The sequence below is a fragment of the Lissotriton helveticus genome, chromosome 1_1 (genome assembly GCF_964261635.1).
Source record: "Lissotriton helveticus chromosome 1_1, aLisHel1.1, whole genome shotgun sequence".
Classification (NCBI taxonomy): Eukaryota; Metazoa; Chordata; class Amphibia; order Caudata; family Salamandridae; genus Lissotriton; species Lissotriton helveticus.
Genome location: NC_136057.1, coordinates 1,411,735,442 through 1,411,755,758, shown reverse-complemented (window position 1 = coordinate 1,411,755,758; position 20,317 = coordinate 1,411,735,442). Strand labels below are relative to the sequence as shown.

The 20,317-nt window shown below is 44.2% G+C and overlaps 1 protein-coding gene across 1 annotated transcript in view; it reads left to right on the top strand.

Annotated features, from left to right (window-relative positions):
• The first annotated feature begins 2,772 nt into the window (after nucleotides 1-2,772).
• LDLR (low density lipoprotein receptor) overlaps nucleotides 2,773-20,317 on the top strand; it is a 38,042-nt gene continuing 20,497 nt past the window's right edge. Inside the window, exons 1-7 of the mRNA XM_078684939.1 lie at nucleotides 2,773-3,036; nucleotides 13,179-13,301; nucleotides 14,114-14,236; nucleotides 14,922-15,302; nucleotides 15,969-16,091; nucleotides 18,308-18,430; nucleotides 19,562-19,681. Of these exons, the coding sequence (XP_078541065.1) occupies nucleotides 2,970-3,036; nucleotides 13,179-13,301; nucleotides 14,114-14,236; nucleotides 14,922-15,302; nucleotides 15,969-16,091; nucleotides 18,308-18,430; nucleotides 19,562-19,681 (1,060 nt within the window). The 5' untranslated portion in view covers nucleotides 2,773-2,969. The remainder of the gene's footprint in view (nucleotides 3,037-13,178; nucleotides 13,302-14,113; nucleotides 14,237-14,921; nucleotides 15,303-15,968; nucleotides 16,092-18,307; nucleotides 18,431-19,561; nucleotides 19,682-20,317) is intronic.

The following is a 20,317-nucleotide window of genomic DNA, read 5'->3' as shown; positions in this document are numbered from 1 at the left end:
AGAGTCTGGAGAATCAGGCGTCAGTTGCAGCTGTTAGGCAGTTAGACTGTTAGGGCTATAGGAACAACAGCAACTGCAAGTGCCTGCAAGTGTTGCTCAGGGCGTGAAAAGGGTGAAAATTGGAGCAGCAGGGAGGTTTGTGGTGCTACCCACACCGCACCACACCCCGCCGTCCCGGCCCCAAGAAATCGGCTGGAGTCGGGTGAGAAGCAGTGGGAGGTGGCCTCAGCAGCCCGGCACCTCCCAACCTTCCGTGGTTCCGGCCACTACTCTCTTGATGTAGCGTTAACCCCTCTGGCGTTCCTCACAGCTCCTCACCTCGCCTCACTTCTCCTGCCACCAGCTGCTTGCACCTCGTCACTCGCCTCTGCTTAGCGCGTGTTGCTTGTTGTTGCGGCCGCCGTAGTGGTGGAGGTGGCAGAGTGCTTCTTGCAGAGTACACAGGGAACTGAGAGCTGGAGAGCGGAAAGACCTGGCCCGGTCTCTCGGCAGCACTTGTGCCTCAACTGTAGGGGTCCCCTGCATGCCGTCAGGTGGGTTTCAGGCCTCAGCAGAGTTGCATCACCATTTTAGTTGCTCACATATGGCCTTGACTTCGCTGTAGCACAATGGGGTACCAGTTGGTGGGCGAGACCCCTAACTTGCTATCCAGACCAGGTATATCACAGTATTGCACCTATGCTGCTCCATGGTCTCCTGGGTTGATTTTTTGAAGGGCGAGGTCTCACGATTAAGCAGGAAGCAGAGAGGAGATCTGGGGTCAGGAGGCCACATCCACGTTGGCTCAGCCACACCTCACCCCAGTCCAAACTGTATTTTTTAAATTAGTTTTATTACATGTGGATATAATTCAAACATTCGATCGGACACTACCCCTGTGAAGAAGAGGTAATAGTATATATTTATTTTTTTCAGAGTTTTATATAGCGCGAACTAGACCCGAACCGAATCAGGTATCAGAGCGCTTTACATAGCACCAGTTACGTTACATGAGGACGGACACACAATAATATATAATATATATATATAGTATATAATCAGTTCAATCCATAGTATGACATTGAGAGTCAAATGAATCTATCATTTTCCTACATGTGTTTTGGGGACTCTTTTTCTCTTTGACCTAGTGTGGCGTCTAATCCAGGAGACCTTGAAACCATAGGATTAGGCCCACAGAACCCTGGGAAAGAGAGAGACAGTGGCTCATTTTAAGGGACTTTGAGTGGTGGAACAGGACATTGGGCTTTTGCATAACAAAACCAGCACAGTTATGCTAACATATTGTTCTGTTAAAGTGCTTTGATTTAAAAAATATGTATATAGATTTGTACACAACCAAATTACTGAGGCGGGTCAGCACTTTGCTACAGGCTAAGTTGAAACATCACTTGGTGCCAGTGTACCCTGTTTCAGTGGGGAATGTGTGCGAATAGAAAGGGCTGCATGCAATAATTTGCTGCATTGTTTTACTAGAATCGTATGACCTAAAGGTTGCCCGCACAAGCCCACTAACCCATTCCCTGCTCTTAGTACTAGGACGTGAATCAATGACCTGCAAATTGCACACCCATTCCTGCAACAGGTATATAAACCCACCAGACAGTTTTGAGGCAGATTACAATCTATAACCTTCAGGTTACACCCGGCTTTCAGCAGCAGGTAGGTCAACTGACCAATGGATTCCACTGTTATTGGATTTTTTTGCTCATGAGATCAGATTACAGAAGGACTTCAGCTGTAGCAGGTTCACTAATCATTGAATTAGCTTTATTTGGTCATATGCCATCATCAAAGAGCAGACAATTACAATCTCGATTAAAAAAAAATAAGAATACATTAAAAACATGTGTTAAAACCATTTAAAAGTGCTAATAAAACCCTGGAGAGGGTAATAGATGAGTCAATTCCACAAGTCTAAAGTTGTAACACCACAAATGATACTAATCAGTTTCTGTTTTATATTAATGTGCCTAATCCTCCGCACAGCCAACAAATACCTTGAGACTGCGAATACCACACACCGACTAGCGTCACATTTCAAAATTCTCAGCGCTGCTCGGCACGTCCTAACCCCCAAATTACATCAGAGTGGACGGATGTACAGATCCCTGGGGCCACGGTACGCTGAGCAAAAGAATAAAACATGCTCCAGCGATTCATTCACTGAAAAGCATGAGGCACATTCCTCATAAGGTGTCCTCTGTTTAGCCCCCCTCCCCGCCTAAATGTAAAAGTAAGTAGGGGAAGGGACCCGTATCTAAATTGGATACAAAGTTTCCTTGCTGTTGCCGGCACAATCCACGAAATGTTCTTAATCATTTAGAATCTGGGCGTCCTATTTTCCTTTTCGGGGATTTCTGCTGTGAAATGCATCTATTTCAAGAAAACTATTAGTAATGTATGCCTAGAGTGAAAGGAGAAAAGAAAGAGAAACTAGGGTGTATTTTAATTTCAAATTAAGAAAGATGCTCAGAATCGAAAGAAGCTTTATTATTCACAAATTTTAACAAAATATAGTGCAATTTAAAATATTATGGGGAGAACTAGAAAAATGAAATGATTTTTTTCCCAGCAGCTTGGGGTATTCTTATTACGTAATAAATACGGAGAAGGGCTGAGCCAGGGTCATTTTGGGGGAAGCACGCCATAGACCATAATATTACATATACGTAGGGTGAGGCCATGGGAGGTGGAAACCTGCTGATGTCATATCATGTGTTGGTGTAGCACCACCCCCAAGGCCTGAGAAGGCTGGAGATTTGAAAATCACACCACCTAGCAGTCTCCTCCCACAGCCCTGTAGTAAAAAGCACATTGCATTTCTGCCCGCAGCTTGCCTTCCCAGTGCTATAAGCCTTCAGAGGAGGAAGAGGCCCGCTGGCAGGATCACCCACTGCCCCAAAAGAAAACACCCCCAAAATTCAAAGAGCTCTGAGTGTCCCTATCCAGCCAAAGGAGACCCCTGCACTATGGTAGCATGTGTGGTGCCTTTACTCTTCTTTGTACTAATGTGCCACCGAGCTGCAGCTACATCAGGTGAGTTTAAATTGCCAAACTAGTCGGGTTTAATGTGATTGAAATACTGGGTTAATGGGATTGTATATTTAATTCGGTGTAGAAAAATATTTATTTGCTATGCTGCAAAATGACGATGTTCGCATCTTATCAGTTGTCAAATTGTTTTATTTCTGGTTTGGGCCCCTGCTTGTGACCCAATTTATTTTTCGTTTCTATGCTTGTTTATTTCAATTTGTGGAACTGTTTCAGAGTGTAACGATATCCCCATGTGTTCATATTTTGGGGACAGCTGGGGAAGTGTTAAAGGGTCACGGCGATGTGAACTTGAAACCTAGATGGTCCGCTCTTGGTTTGCACCCTCCCAATGTTTCCACTCATTTTTTGTAAGTTTAATTGTAAAGTGCACATGATATAACACCCTTGCTTGCGAGTGGTGCCCACTTTGCTTGCACGTCTAGCGTGGCTTGGGTAATGTTGTGGGGTATATAAAAGGGGTTGGGCGTGGCACTTGTTTCTAGTTCATTACGATTCTCTTCTTGAACAGTTAATTTGACTCCAGCTGCCAATTAGAGGTAGTCTCATTCATTTATGTGAAGCAAAGTTTTTGTCTTCGGTTCCCAGCTGACAGCGGGGCTGTTTGAAATGGTTTCCACGTCAATGCATAGTAGGTTTAAGTTTCGACGCTTGTTCTATATTCATGCAATTGTATGCTGTTAAAAGCTTCTCGTACTATTAACACTCGCCCACACCCCCTCCTTTCACCTTACCAGCGAGTGAATGGGAGGGCGATGGAAGCCGGTTTAGAGCCTCTCCCATTGGGCGACGTCATAACTGCCGATCGCGAGCCCTCGACTCGTAGCCAATGGACGAGCACAGCGCGTGAGGCCCGAGGGTGGTTCGAGGCGTGGCGACTGGTGGCGCGAGGGAAGAGGCGTGACGCATGGCGTTGCGTGGGGCGGTGTCCCCGCTATGTTTCCTGTTATACAGGGAGCCCGGCGGGTAAGGGGTGTACTTTGGTCTGCCGGCTGTCATAGGTCGAGCCAGCCCTTGTGGCACTAGGAATGTTCTGGCCCCTCGATACATATCTCGTTCTCAGAATGCCGTTCCTTTTCGCGAAGATACTATGTTAACCAGTGACCTCCATTCTCCCAATTGGAACCGTTAGCTAGCATCCACCTTTGAAAACGAGTAGTGTTTTACTAAACTGTTGACGGTGGCTATAAAAATGTATCATGCGTGCTTTCCACATAGGGCATCTAACTTGGCAAAGTAGCGCGTCGAGAAATACTACCTACCACTTGTTCAGAAATCTGACGGGCGATTTCACCCTTTACTATTTTACCATCTTAGTGCTCTTTAAAATTCTTCTCTTCCTTTTAATTATTTTAGGGCACTAGCCTGCCACATTTGGGGGTGGCGAAGTACATATTTGTTTAGTTGTTCATTATCAAACTGCTGTTTCAGTTTTGATGGTTCTTCCATAAACGCATTGTCTCAACATGTCTAGGGCACGTGTGTTATTGGATTAAACAAAACCTGGTAGGCCTTTTTAAAAGTATATCCAGTGTGGTTTATCTGAACTGGGCTTGCCTGCAGAATACACGTCGCGCACATTCAGAAATATTTCCCAGAATAGTAATGGAAAGTTGCCTCCCCTCGTGCAAGAGCGAGACCCACTAGAAGGCCTAGTTACATCCGGGTTCCTCTTTTAGTTCGTTACTGTAGAATCACAGGCACCGCCCTATATGTTCTGCAGTTTGAATGGAATGTCTTAACCTAACCTTTTTATTTTAAGACTTCCCTTTGAATCCATAATGATGCACCTGTTGTCAAAAAGGAATGTATGTAATACTAGCAAAAATGCAGCAGAGTGCTACACATATTTTAGGTTTATGCAGGTGTGCACCTGGCTTTTAAACATAACGAGGTTTGAAGCAGAAGTACTGAAGATATGTGGAATATGCTTGCAAGGGGATACTAATATCTCTCAGGCGATTATTTTTTTCTCCTCCTTGTTAAATAGTATTTTGGATCTACTGGAGTGAGATGTGATCCCTTGGATCGGAAGATGAAGTCCATAGAAAACGAATACTTTTAAAGTGCAAGAATTTCTGAATATCTGTGGGTTCTTTGGAACAGTGAGCTGAGCGTTACACCCAACCCATTGCAAGTGTCAGGCAATTTTATCCGATTTGGTCCAAGTAATGCCGCCATCTTGCACCCCACCCCCTTTTAAGATTAATACTTTTGGCTGAAACCTAAAACTTATGAACCTCCTTTTTGGCGTTGTTGGGGATTGCAAACCTGCTGTGAACGAGGGTGTGGCAGAACTCCAGTGCAACGTCCATTTCCTTGTTTGATCTTCCATCTTCTGCTCAAGTCGTGCATTAGTGGCCAAGCAATCCAATGCCTAGTGCTTTTTTTAGCCAATTGGGGTCAACTTTCCAACTAACCAATCAGAGAAGATCAAATGGGAATTCCCTCAAATGTGAGAGGTGCCTAAACATTCTTAAGTTGTCGGACACTGTAAATAACTTCTGTAACCCCTTGACACCCCCTCCACCGACCCCCAACTAATTATTTGCCCTTTTCCAGGCTAATCAGATAGCTGGATGTTGCTGAGACACTTTTCCAGTCCCAGGTTTTACTCTTGCAAATAGTTTGTATCAAGAATGTTAATCTATATTTCATGTTTAGCAAACAGGACCACCTAACTTGAGCTGCGGTGCTTCTTTACACATGCATGAAAGCCCAGTACTAAAAAGATTGTGTCTTCGTGACATAGTCACTTGCCAACCATATGTATTACCAACCTCATAAGGAGGAAAAACAGCCAGCCCTAGCAGGATACCTCTGTAGGTGGCATTCATTTTGTTAAGTCATCTTATTTGATGCTTTTGTGGAATACACGCAAGGAGCCTTACTGTTTCTATCCTTTAATCCAAAAGGCAGCAATGAGGCCTTGGTATTGAAGGGCTATACATGCCTTAGGTGCTGGGAGGGAGGAGGGCTCAAGAACGGTTATAGGTGCAGAGTACACTCTTCAGAACACCTTAGCCTCCCGAGGGGGCAGAGAGTAACTTCTAGTTGACATGTGTAAGCATGAACTCTGGCGTGACTGCGCTGCTCACACCTGATAGGAGACCCCTTTGAGATTTTTGGACTGAGGCAGCAGCTCACACTTGACATGGAGCAACTAGAGAACTCTGTACTGGGTGGCATCAAAGCAGTTTAAATAGCATGAAGAGAGCATGTGACCTAGAGATATGGCCCAGAAGGATGAAGGAGGAATTGGTCGTCAGGTGGTTAGATCCAGCGATCTTCCCTGTCTTAATCCGCATAATTACTTCTAGGTCACATGCTCTGCTCATGACACGTAGATTACTTGCGTTTTGTATCCTTCATGCAGGGCACACATCCGGGTTTATACATGCAGCACTCCCCTGCTAATTGGGCCTTTTTCTCAATTCTATAAATATAAAGAAAAATCGAGTGAACTCATTATGCTCGAGGCCTCTGGAATGAAGGAGCTACACAGGCGTCAACTCGGGCAGTCTGAGATCTGCGCTTTGTGTGAGCTTCTCACACCTGACGAGCTGGCTTGAGATGTCTGGCCTGGTATGGACTGCTCATACATACCTTGAACAGCTTCAAATAAGCTCCAGGCTAACTTACGATTTCTGGATTCTGTGGGCTACTTCCCCCAGATATGGGCAGCTAGAGATATCGAAGTGTGGAGACATTTCCTTGTCTTGCCCACTCAATTATCTCCTCGTTTCATGTGCTCTTGACCTTTCCTTGTTGTGGCCTTAATGCACCTTTTGTATATTAAACCTGGGCTGGCCAGGCCTACCTGTGTCTTGAAAGCACCCTCCCTATTGTGTAATATTAGTATTCCTTGGGTGATAAGTATTCTGCAGAGAGATGCTCTGTTTAAGGAGTCCTGTTGGGCCAGTGCCACGGATAGGACGGGACAGGCCCCTGCCTGGAAGAACACACTCTTAATTTAGGTGTCTTCAATAATATATAAAAACCCTGCTGGGTTGTCCACATGTTGTCGACCTTGGAAAGCTAAAAGCATGATTTGGCTCTCAAGGCTTGCAAACAATTAGCAGACTGCCTCAGCCTACCGTGCTATAGCTAAAACGACAAAAAAAAAAAAGAAATGTCACAGGTTTGGCACCCCTTGTGACCTGGTTACACCTAAACAGTGCATTCCCCCAGTCAAGGCCGGTTCTAGGATTTGCGAGGCCCTGGGGCCTGGGTTAAAAGAAAATGTGCGAGGCCCCTCTAATGTAGATAAGTGGCCCTTTGCAAGGAGACCATTCACAGACACTGTGGGGGGCCTATTGTCCAGCATTTTGTCTCCCCCCCCCCCCCCACACAGTTTTAACTTTGAGGCCACAAGAATTTCTCACACCTTCAGTCCGATAGGTGTGAGAATTGCTTGTGGGCTAAAAGTTAAAACTATGGGGGCGCCAAAATGATGGACAATGGGCCTCCCACAGTGTCTGTGAATGGGTCTCCTTTCAATTGAAGGGAGCGTCTCCCTCCCTTATGTATCCAGATACCATCCCTGAGAGGCCCGGGGAGGGGGGCCCCTCCATTTCAAAGAAAGGTGACACCTTTCTTTGAAATGGATCGCCAGGGAACCGACAGGACACATCACCAGTGCCTGACCCAATGCTGGTGGGCTGAGTGCGAGGCCCTGGGCAGCTGCCCACGCTTAGCGCCGGCCCTGTCCCTAGTATTCCACTCTAAAGACACTCGCGCTTCTCTTGAAGCTGACACGCCTCAAGATGGCGTCTTTACATCTTGTATGCAGAGTTGTTAGGCGTGGTAGCTCTGTGCACGCTGCAAAAAGAATATAATATGCACGTACTGCCTACGTAGCCTTCCATCATTGTGCTGATGCCTCATCATTTAACTAGACCAGTTGATCAACTTTCCAATCGATGTTTATTTAGTCTGCATACTTATTTTATGGCACTCAAGGGTGGACGGGGTGATTGCTTGTTCTTCTAACACAAAACCGGGCCTTAATATATGAGACACAGTAAGCATCCTTGCCTTTTTAATAACGTTTGTGGAACCTGACCAAATGCATGTTTTGTATTAATTTCATCGACAGAGGTGGGAAGTGGTGCCTTGCAGGGACCCCCTCATGTGTCCTGCAGGGTACACGCAGATCTATATAGCCAGCGCCTATAGATCCCGAATTATCTTACCCGGGTATAACCTTGTAATCTTCTTGGTGCAGACTGATCTCTGCGGTAGATGCATTAACCCGCTGAGTAATAAAATAAAAATAATGTGTGGATTCTAAAGTGAGGGGACCCAATGCGATGAAGTTTAACTGCAGTTAATTACAATGGCTTGTTTTAATTACAGACATCTCGGACCACTTGAGAGCACCTTGGGCTGACACAAACTTACAGAAATATTAAACACAATAAATAGTTTATTTGCACTGTCCCTTGTCTTAAAGTTTTTCAGTAACTTATTGGAAAGTGACATTTTGATGATAATTCGTGTATCGCTATGTTCACGTTTTTAGTTGTTTATATTTGAACTACCATGGGACATGCAGGTCGCCATAAAATGGAACCCAGCTTTCCCTGCAGGCTGCATAAAGATTGAGGTTGATTTACTACGTGTTAATAACTGTTCAGAATTTCCATTACATTCATTTGCAAAGTTGACTGGGCAATGGCTGAGTGAATATCTGCTAGAGCAAGTCTCCCTCAATTCCAGAAGACCATTTCTATTAGCTGGCAAAACTTATGAAGGGAATATATGACCCCTGTTGCAGACTCACTCAGAAAACAGTTTGTGATGACGTAAATTAGCGTGGCTTCTCAGATTTTCCAGGAAAATGACTTCCAATTTGCATTGGCCATGTTCCTTAAAGTATCCCCGTATATTTCTTGAATGCAGCCTTTCTGTACATATCAGGCCTTGTTTTTCTTGACCTTTAGCTTCCAACGAGCTTTGGTCTTCTGAGAAACTGTCATCCAAACTACAACATGGGCAGAAATATACAGAGAACTGAAATCTGCAGCGGCGATAAAACAGTTTTTTGTGTCTACATCCGTATGCCCTACATAGTTGTTGGCTTACTGTCTTAAGGACATGGCTGTCATCTGGGACTAGACAGTCCAAGGCCTGGTTAGGCAATCTGCATTTGCAGTTACTTTGTTATTAAAGTCAAACCTATTGGACCTTAACTGCGAAGCTGCTGGGGCAGTAACCCTACTCTATTGATCTGGGATTGTGCGGTGGCGCAGTTGACCCCCATCAAGACACGCATCGCCTCAATTCTGGGTACTGATTAACTTGTCAGGCGCATAAACATTGTGCAATGGTATTGGATTGCTCTTTACCTACTGGAGTGCCAGGGCAACAATGTGCTGGAATTTGGTCACCCTCTTGACTGGCTGGCTGGTATTTGCGCTAAAGGGTCTCTAGGCGGTGAGACTGCTGTTCCCTGTTGCTGTTTCACCAAATGAACTATCTACTTGAACTTGGGGCTCAGGTTGACTTTTTTTGTGACCGCATCATGGGATTTTGTAGTGGTATGGCTTCCCAAATTTGCAACATTATTTCTTATAAAAGTCATGGAAAAAGACTGGAATATTCTGACCGTGTACATCTATCTGCCTGTCCCTCCCCCCATCTTTACCTGCCCTTTGTGATATACAGACTTTTAGAAAATGCCCTTGAAAGACTTCGCTCTTGCTATAGTGCAGTATTAGTATGTATTCAGGGTCGCCGCCGACTGATTAAGTATAGAGAGGGACAACACCTCCTATAACCAGAAAGTCCCCAGTTAATGCGAAAAATGTAACTTTCACATTTCCCCTCACTAATGTGTTTGCCCCATAACCAAGACAATCAATGTCTGCTTGGGATGCAGGAATTTTGTGCACCCCGGGAGATTAAAGGATCCTTGATTGCCACAACTGGTAAATTATGGACCTTCGATTTTACTTTATTCTTAAGTGTATATATATTTTAATTGCGTTTAAGGGGTTTTATAGGAGTCTTTTTTTTTTTTTTTAGTTTTTTTATCCTAGGATTATAGATTTGTGCTGCCCTCTTGTGGGTCCTTATAAAGTGCATGCTTATAAAGATATTTATTAAAGACACAATGAATCTAGGAAATAGGTGAAGGGAATGTCTCCTTTCTTTAGCTGTGCAGGTAGACCAGGAGTGTCCAATGTAGGTTCAGGAAGACAGAAAACATGCTTGTCTACAGAATGTTCACAAAACTCAGATTGACATTCAAGCAACCGAAAACTTAATTTTTTTACATAGCCGGTGGTTATGAAAATCTCAAAGATCCAACCCTCTTGAACCTAGATTGCACAAACCTAGTGCAGGCAAGCCAACTCCGCCTGTAGATCAAAACTGCTAGAACCTTCACTGTAGAATGTTCTCTTCTATGTTAACTCCTTTATAGTGTTATATACACGCCCGCTCTCACTCACTCTACTGTGTGGTTGAATCCGCCTGGTTTCCTACTCTTGAGTGAGTATATGTGAGGGGCTACCATGAGAGTGTGACCTAAGTTGTGACCCACTCCAGCTTATATTCCGACAACCTCCCTGTTGGCTGCCTGCAGCCCTCATGTGATGGGGATGAGGTTGGTTTCAAAGAGCACGTGGAGGCTTATGATACATTAACCAAAGTAGGCCATCTCACAGTGACTTGCAAGCTATCTTCTAAACCACATCTTCAGCGTGCACTCGTGCGACCTGGTAGTGCCTGAACATTTTTTTCTGTGCTTTTCCCCACACTTTTCTAAAGCAAAAAAAATAGAACTGGCAAAAAATGTAGTCAAACTAGTTTGCAAATAATTACATTCTTTTCCTAGCTGTCCATTGTGTATATTCTTTTTCCAAAGCTAGTGCCTGCTATTCAGTGTTAGATTCTAGTCACAAGCCTCCCTGTGGCAGCACTGAGCCTAAACCACCTCCCCATAGTTGCCTGCTGATTGGTAGTAAGGCCTGTGGTGTGATCCAAATTCCTCCTCCTTTCCTCCCATATTCTAGCACAGCAAAGCCCAAGGCAAATTTGGATCTGGTGAAGCTGCATGGGTTTGCCCTTGCTGAAGGTTTGCCAATGGGCGGGGCTCTCTTTGCCCAAGGAGAAGTTGCTCCACTTTTGTGAACATGGTGAACTCGGGCTTTCAAGGTGGTGACTCAGCTTCACTGGGTGTGCCACTGGTTGCTTATTTCCCCAAGAAGGTGAAAAGTGTCACTTCTTAAGCAGCAGTGTGGTTAGTTTTGCCACGTTTGCACAGTGCAGACTCCTTCTGAAGATGAGAAATGACTGCCCAAGAAGAAAATGCTTGAATCCTTAAAACAGCAGCACAACATTATCAGATTTTTATATGTCTTGCATGTTACAGCTCCCAGTATTGTTTGTAGATACTCAGCTAACCACTTCATGATTTGCATCCTTTGTTAGATGGTCTATTCATAAAATCTAAGTTCACGATTGTTTAGACTGCCCCTAGCTGAGTTAGATTGTCCCTAAAGAAACCTTGCAGAGCCTGTACTGTCATGGGTGGAATGTTGTCCGTGTCGAGATTGACATTGCTTTGCTTGGATGCCTTGCTGAGGGGTTTTCAAGTAGACTTGCTGGAAGAGCATGCTTTTGGTAGTATTCTGAGTTTTGGGTGTTACCTTCCTTTATGTACTTTAAGAAGCAACTCATGGTCTCTGCTGCTGAGGCCTCCTGGGGTGATTGTTCTTTTTTTTGTAGTAGTACTATTTTATCTAATTTGATCGCTGATGCTTGTATGTTCCAAAGACCAACCTTATAGGAGGCTAAGAGGAACCAATAGTGGTATTCTTACAGTAGAAATGTCGAAATAAGTGGATTCCTATAGTTGGATCGGGATTAAGAAAACTGAGGCCGCCTTCAGATGAGCTTTGCGGAGTTATGCTGAGCTATTTATCTTCTTGAATATGTGGTTCTACATTTCTTATCTTATTCCTGCAAAGCCGACCCACCCCGACTTGTACAGAACAGCACACGAACCACACCCAACTCTACGAACCACACCCAACTCTACGCTTCATTGGCCTGTACGGCATCAGCCCATTAATGTTAAATGCCCTCAAGAAGGGTGTGGAACACTTTGTGATGTTTTCATTTAATTTGTATGATGTAAATGGACAGGGTTCTTCTGGTAGGCGGAGCAATGTGTGAGGAGCATCACAGCGCTGATCTTTTTACAAATTTCAGAACCAGAGAGGGGGCTGCATAAATGCAGGCGTAGTTGGGTACAGTGCCTGATTCAGAAGGTTTACAATCTGATGTGCAGATGAGGCTAGTAAAAAAAGATTTGAAAGTTTAGTTTGAGCTAATGCCTTGATCTGCAATTAGTCATGCCTTACTGTAGAATCGCAGCACTTTATGACCACTACCATTTCACAGATTGTATCAGAAAGCCCACAGTTTTGAATCGTTAATTTGTGTTATTTTTTTAATTTTTAATGTGCTGCTGCTTTGGGTCTGCTCCTTTTGCTTGGTAGCATATTAACAACCGAAGCACTTTGACTAATGGTTTTCTAAATTGCACTTGTAATTCATGTTCAGAGCGATAGTGTACCTGTTCCAGTCAGGCAATCTTAAGCTGCCCTATGTCAGGTTTCAGAAGATCACCCTGTCCACAGATCTCACTCTACCATGTCATGCGAGCACCGCACCACCTCTAGAGATCTCGTACTCGAGAGAGAGAGAGAGAGATCTCTAGATCTCCCATGTCTGAGGTGAGTGCAGTATCCAGGCCAGAGATCCTACGCTTGCCTTTTCAAGTGCAAGTAGCTGTTCTGCTCAAGAGATCTCAAGCTCTTCAATGTCGGGTGTGAGTAGATCAGAGTTTGTACATCACAAGCTCTCCCATGTCAGTTGGGTTCATCTCATCAGACATTTTTTTTCTTTACAGTGTGGCACTTGTAATTTTGACGTCCTTGAGCCAAAAAACAATGGTATAACCGCTGCTTGCTCCGCGGCTCATGCCATGAGCTCTCTGGTGTAGCAAGATTTTAACTAGACCGTTATGCTTTTGGGGAATGTGTATTGATGAGGCCAAAGGTTACTGCCGTCCATCAATCTGAACTTTGTATCTGTCTTCCCCCATCACGTAGGTGTTGCAGAGTGTGGCCGAAGTGAGTTCCGTTGTGGTGATGGAAAGTGCATCCCATATAAGTGGATCTGTGATGGCAGCGCGGAGTGCAAGGATGGTTCCGACGAATCGCAGGAGACCTGCCGTGAGTACTGCTAGCCCTTGACTGCCATATGGTCTTCATGTTTGCCTCAAGGCTGCATTTGCAAGCTCTGTGCTGTAATATCAGGCTTTGTTTAATCTCCTTGAGGAACATGGACAATTTGGCTTCTTAATTCCACTTAGTTTGGCCAAATGGCACTTGGCCTACATACATGAAGTAAAATGCTGATGGAAGTAACACCATCCACAGATTCACAGTGTTACTTTTAAACTGGTTTGAAAAAATACACTTTGGAAAAAAAACATTCTTCTTCATTGACTTCTCAAGTGAAAAGTCGACAGGTCATGCCTTACCAATGGCTTCCTGACTATGTGCACGGGCAGGGCGTGAATTAAATAGTATGGAAAATCCTACTAAGGCTGGCCTAGAGCCAGCAGGCTGTGTCATGCCAAGACCACGGACTCTGTTGGTCTCCTGTTTCCATAATTCCCACTGGGTGCATCTCTAAATTGGATTTTTTTTTTTTTGAAGGAGTGTGTATTAGGTTTTTAATGTCCCCTTTGGTATAGAACACACAGATTTTTGATTGGGAGGAGGAGCAGGTCCCTGTAATTTGTGTCCTCTTATCTGGTTTGAGCTTCACCACAGGAGTATGTTAAGTCTGTTTGAAGTCCATAAGCTGGTACTAGAGAGACGGGGGTTAAACATTGGTCTGGGTTACAATGAACTGTGAAATGGACACCTTGTGTTACCATGCACTATGTTGCAATTTTGAGTAGTCCCAATTTTTTTTAAAGTGATGGGTTTTTAGAGAAACAATGTGTGCTCACCACTTCTCTCTGCTTTTTCTACAGGATCTGTCACCTGCAGGCCGGAGGAGTTCAGCTGTGGAGGGCGAATTAACCGTTGCATCCCCATGTCCTGGAAATGTGACTCTCAGGCGGATTGTGAAAATGGCTTCGATGAAGAGAACTGCTGTAAGTATTGGTCTGAAAATCCCTAGTGTTTTTGGTTTTTCCCCCCACTCTTTGGTTTGTGCAAGCCGGTTACTCCAAAATTAAGTGCTTGGAAAGAGAGAGTAATGAATGAGTGCAGACAATGTTTGGTATTTGTTGCCGACCATGGCGCATAGGCATAAGACCATAGGCAATGGATCTGCTTTCTGCAGCACTGCACACTGTTTCCAGGTCTGACTTTGTTCTTGCAGTATTAAGATTCCCATTTTGAAAACTATTGTCATCCTTAAAATTCTAAAAATGGCCCTGTCAAAACTGCTATTTAGGCCCTCTGATCTTATCCTTGCCTCCTTTAATTATCCTATAGGTACATGCCTTTGTCGCTTTTCTCCTAAAGCAAGACCTGCTTAGGGTGCAATTGTCACATGCAGCAGCTGTTTCTCTGCCAGAGTAAGAATGAAAGAGGGGCAATGAGGTTTTAGTACTAACACATTTTCCCATAGACCCAGAATGGGGAAATCCTTTTGATACATCAGACCTTTAGTCATTCGCTGGACAAGCGAGCACTATATGATCCCCTCTTTGCATATTTAGTCCATCCTTTTGGTGTGGGATGGGGGTGACTTAGTGTCTATAGAAACAAAGCAGTTTTGTTCTGCTCTTACTGCGTGTTTATGGCACCTTTTTTTTCTCCCCCCTTGACCAGCACCAAAGGCGTGTGCCGATGACCAGTTCCAGTGCCGCAGTGGGAAGTGCATTTCAGTGCAGTTTTTGTGTGACGAGGACCATGACTGTGATGATGGCAGTGATGAGGAAGGCTGTCCCCCGCCCACCTGTGGTCCTGCCTACTTCCAGTGCCAGAAAAGCAGCTCCTGCATCCCTAAACTGTGGGCCTGCGACGGTGACGATGACTGCGATGACGGTTCTGACGAGTCGCCAGAACACTGTGGCGAGACTCCGGCGGCCCGTGAGGTGAAGCCGTGCTCGCCACTAGAGTTCCACTGCGGCAGCGGCGAGTGCATCCACATGACCTGGTATTGCGATGGGGGCTTTGACTGCAAGGATCACTCGGACGAAGAAAATTGTGGTAAGTCTCCAGGATATGGCTTTCAGGCCGCTCGAAAGTGGAATTTGTTTCTTGGAAAATTAGGTTTAATCTCATCCGGGCTATTGGGCCAGACCTTTGAAAGAAGACCAAAGATTACATGTCGTAATTGCTTGACAATTCATGGGAATGTGGGAGTGAATCAACGCTGTATACCAAGTACCAGCTTAAATGTATGGCAAGCAGTGTATAGGGTTTGCCATCCAAAAGGCTTGAATGTCAATGATTATCCTGGAAGATATCTGGCTTTCAGGAGATAGGCTGCCTCGTCAGGGACGTCCTTCCACTCATTGCTGCAAACTCAATGTGTGTGTGAGCACAGCCCAAACAAGATGGAGTCCACACTGGCACCTAGCCACTTTTATCTTGTATATTTTGTGTCTGCAACTCTAGCTACCTTTTTTATGTAGTACAAGATGCATTTGTGTCAAGAAATTGGAGAAAACAGGCTGCCAAGCTACACATTTGAATCATTGCTTGGATACTGCATGTTTGCTGACTTTAGGGTGAATTGGCTTTTGAATGCAGTAGTAACGCCGGTTATTGAAAGTGCTTCGAAATGGCGCAAGTGTGGCGTGAAGCACGATAAAATTAATTATTATTAAAGCAATCATTTTAATAGGTGGAATTACTTTTTTCTTAATATAGTGAAGGCGACCTGCAGGCCCGATGAGTTTCAGTGCACTGATGGTGCCTGCATCCACGGCAGCAGGCAGTGTGACAAGGAGCATGATTGCAAGGACTCCAGTGACGAGATTGGCTGTGCAAATGGTAAGCTAACTGGACCTCGACAAATGGGCTCAAGTCAATGTGATCTCCAGTGCTGTGTCCCAATATTGTTCAGCCTCCAGTGTATTTATTTGTCTTCTTGTGTAGTACTGTGTGCCAACTAATGGCCACATTGGCTCCAATTGCGTAGCACATTCATGTGTATGTTGCGTACAACTGTTCCATGTATGATACTACCAAGGAGGCAGTCATGGTCAAACCTTTTTTTTCCTTGGGTTTACAGTTTCCTTGTGTTTGATGTAGGAGGTGTCCTGGAATGGGTGCTTTTTCAGTAGTGTCAGATGGGCGTAGATTAAATGCCCAGCCAGGTTTAAAACAATAAAAGTCCCAACTATATGGTCATTATCGCCTCAGCAGGAAAATCGAAATTATCTAGAACACTGACCCATGCAAGTGCCTTTTTTGCCTTGTGAAATATGAGACAAGTGCACTTAGAACTAAAGAAGTGCTTACTTTTTAAAGTGGTAAAAAACATTTTTTAATGAATCAAGCTACTTTAAATTGGTAACCAACACGTTTTTAAAAAAAGTTGAAGGTTTCTTAAAACCTCTATTGAAATCTTGAACTTGCTAAAAAATATATAAAATTCCTCATTACCTTTTTAACTAACGCATCACTGCTTTAACTAACGCATCACTGCTTTTTCCTAGTCATGAAAACTTGCTGAAAAAACGATCTATTGGCTTTTCCTGCCTCTGCTTAAAAAGTTATGTAGTCACTACATTTTTAAGCTAACGGTTACGAAAAGGTAAATGGAAGTTTTAAAATATACAAACCTAGGGATTGTTGTAGAATGTGTGGACGGATACTGCATCATGATGGATATTCCATTCTCCTGATTAAAGGTGCACAATATGCTGATTCACTTGTAATCAGATTTGCACGTTTGTGATGGAGCACCTGTCCACCAAACTCTAAATTAGGCCCTTAGCCTTTCCTGATGGTGGAAAGTCCTTGGTTATATGCAGTTTTCTCCCTTGAAATCGCACGGTGAGTGAGTTGGCTAGCTTCCCAAGAGGAGAGTCAACTGAGCTGGACGAGTTCTAGGGAGAAGTGGATCAGCAAATAGTTTAGCCTGCTGCCAGCTCTCCCTGTCTGTCTTTCCGTGTGTCTGGCAGTGTGTTTTAATAGCAAAGTCTCCGAGGCATGTCTGTTCCACAAGTGACATACTAGAGTAAACTCTGATCTCGAGGGTCGGCGTCGCTGATTGCTGACGCTGTGTTTTAAGAACGAGCAGTAAAAGTGCATTGACTATTCTCGCCAAATATGTACTGGGCCTGACCTGGGCCAAAATTCTGCTTTTTGCCTAAATAATTTAAATTAGTTAAGATTAAAACAGGACTTTAAATCAGTCATTTCGAAAATATCATTATTTAAATTGATATGAAGATGTTTGCTGCTGATCATTAGTGCGATTGTGGGGTTTAGTTAAAGAAGTAGTGTCTGTCAATTTAAGTGGAATAAAATCAACAAAGTAAATCACATTTTTCACCCACCAAGTGCATTTATTGAGCTTGGCACTTAAAAAAGTGAAGATAAATTGCTTATCTTTGGGTAAATACTCAATGAGGTCTTTATTATTAATGTTACTATTAAGTGGCTTTAAGCTCAGCAGTGGGAAATTAATGTAGAATCGTTGATGTTTTCGGAGGTATATCCCCTTTACCTATAAAGAATAAGGTTATTTGCTTTTGTGGTGCAATAACTGTCTTGTGAGGGTATGAGGTGTATCCAATAGACAGGCTTTACTATAAAAAATAATGTATGTAAATACATCTCTGAGTGGATTGCTGCAGCGTTTTTTGAGACTCACTCACTCCAAGCACTGAAAGTTCAACCTTGTTTATTAACTTTGAGTAGGAATGTGCGTGTGATGTAGTGACTTTTATATGTGTGGTTCTGAAAGGCCTAAAGACCTGGGGCAGAGCAGTCTGTGTCGGGTTAGACTGACTTTGAATGGCAGGAAGTGGTTGGCGGTTGACTATTGGGCACTGCCTGATATGTGACCACATTACTTAGACCTTTCAAAAGCACGATCCTACCAAAAACCTTTCTGGTTCCTTCCATTCATGCTGCTGTAGGCAACAACTCTTCGCTGAGTGCCCTTCAAAGGCTTTAAGCAGGCAATGGGGCTCAGATTATAAATATTCTTGCCAGTCAACACTTTATTCATCATGAACTTCTCATTCTCTCTCAAGTCACCAAGTGCGAGGGGGCAGACAAGTTCAAGTGCCGCAGCGGGGAGTGCATCTCCATGGACCAAGTCTGCAACAAATACAAAGACTGTCGCGACTGGTCAGATGAACCGCTGAAGGAGTGTGGTAAGAGACATCTGGCAGTCAACTGATGCTACAGAGACCTGCTTGCGTGGAGTGATTGGTGTTGGGATATGCAAAGGGGGAGGAGTATGTGCAGAAGCATAGGGTGGATTACAGTTTCCTGTTGGGTTTTCAGACCAGGGCCTGGATGATGTGGATTGATAACAAACGTCAATATACATTCCCCTCTTGGCAGCTGGTTCCAATTCTACCGCGGTATATAGTGACTAAACTACCTTTTGCGATACCAAAGATAATGATGGACGGAGCGTTTGAGCAAATCAAACACTCACCCCCAGTCAACTGATCTGGGTTTAATGCTTCATTCTTTAGCTCACTCCACCACCCCAGTTCAGACATGGCCATATGCAAATCAGTCTGACCCTGTGCCTCATGGGAACAGTCCAGCCCGAACTGCCAAGCCATGTCTGGACCGGAAACCAGCATCCTGGGACCGGTTTCGGGTTCATAACCCTCATCAGCCAGGCTATCTTGAATCCAGTGGCAAAGTGAGCCAAGGGACCCACGTCTGGGCATGCCCTGCCAAATTGGGGCGAACAAAGCGATACCAAAGGGGATGATGGACTCAGCATTTGAGCAACTGCCTTTTGGTCACCTCCTGGCTCGTGTACCATTGAGTCTATCAAGATTGGTCATTGTGCATTACGGAGTGATGTCTAGCTCTTGTAGGCCAAGACACTCTAGCTGTCTGGTATGTAGGTTTTGAAGGTTTAAAGCGTACATTTGCTCTCCAATGCTTGGGAATCTTGTATTGAGATCCTCTGGATTGGCACCCCATTTGACCATCGCACTTTAACTATCCTGCACTGGATGGTCATTCCATTTTGGGAGTTGGCTTAAAAGCCTTGACTGCTGTCCTTCTGAAAATTGAGAATGCATTCACTCGCCAGAGATTTTCTACCCGGAAGAAGATCCATTATTTCTTCTTTTTCCCTGAAGACTGTCCATTTCGTAGGCAGGGCAGGTCATTGGCTATGTTTGAGTGTCTTTACTCCTCCTGTTGCTGTAAATGCCCAGTGCGCCTCCCCTCGAGTCCGAATCTGGACATGCTTTGCATTCATAGCGTTGGTAATTGTGTGTAAGTGTGCTAATGAAACACTCTATACTTTGCAGGTGAGAACGAATGCTTGGGAGGAAATGGCGGCTGCTCGCACATCTGCAAGGACCTAAAGATCGGCTACGAGTGCATGTGCCCCCCTGGCTTTCGCCTTCTCGACGGCAAGCGCTGTGAAGGTAAATTCTCCAAGATGCAATCTTCTGCCCAAACTGCACCCACATTATAAACTTTGACACAGAATAGAAAAAGTGACGGTAACTAGGTGCTGGGTATGTTCCACTCCACAATATTACAAATTTACAGTAGTTGCCAAGGGGTGTGCCATAAATACCATTTTTGGTGCCGCAGTGTGGACATCGAAACGACCAGCTTTTGTAGTGCTGCTCTGGTTATGCCACAATTTTTACTGAGCAGGCTCTACATTTTTGCAGAAATTGGTTCTGTTAACACTAATGGCGCTACAACCATTGCCCCACATGTATCAACAACATCCTAATCTGGCCCTACTGACTTCAAAATGTTTTATAAAACAGGCTTTCACACAGCTGCAAAACATAAACTTGCTAGTACGCATCTCTCCCTAGAGGAAGTGAACATTTCATACCAGAGGCTTTTTTTTGCTTTTAAATTATTTGTACAACTCATTTAAATATTTCCTAATTTATGTTTGTACTGTATTTGGGCATGTGGAATTTTTCTGGATCGTAATTCTGAATGGATCATCTCAGTGGACGACTCCCCTCATCTGCCCTATCTGGGAGTGGGGAGGGTTTAAGGGAGAGGTAGAATTTCTGTTTTCTTAATCTATAAAT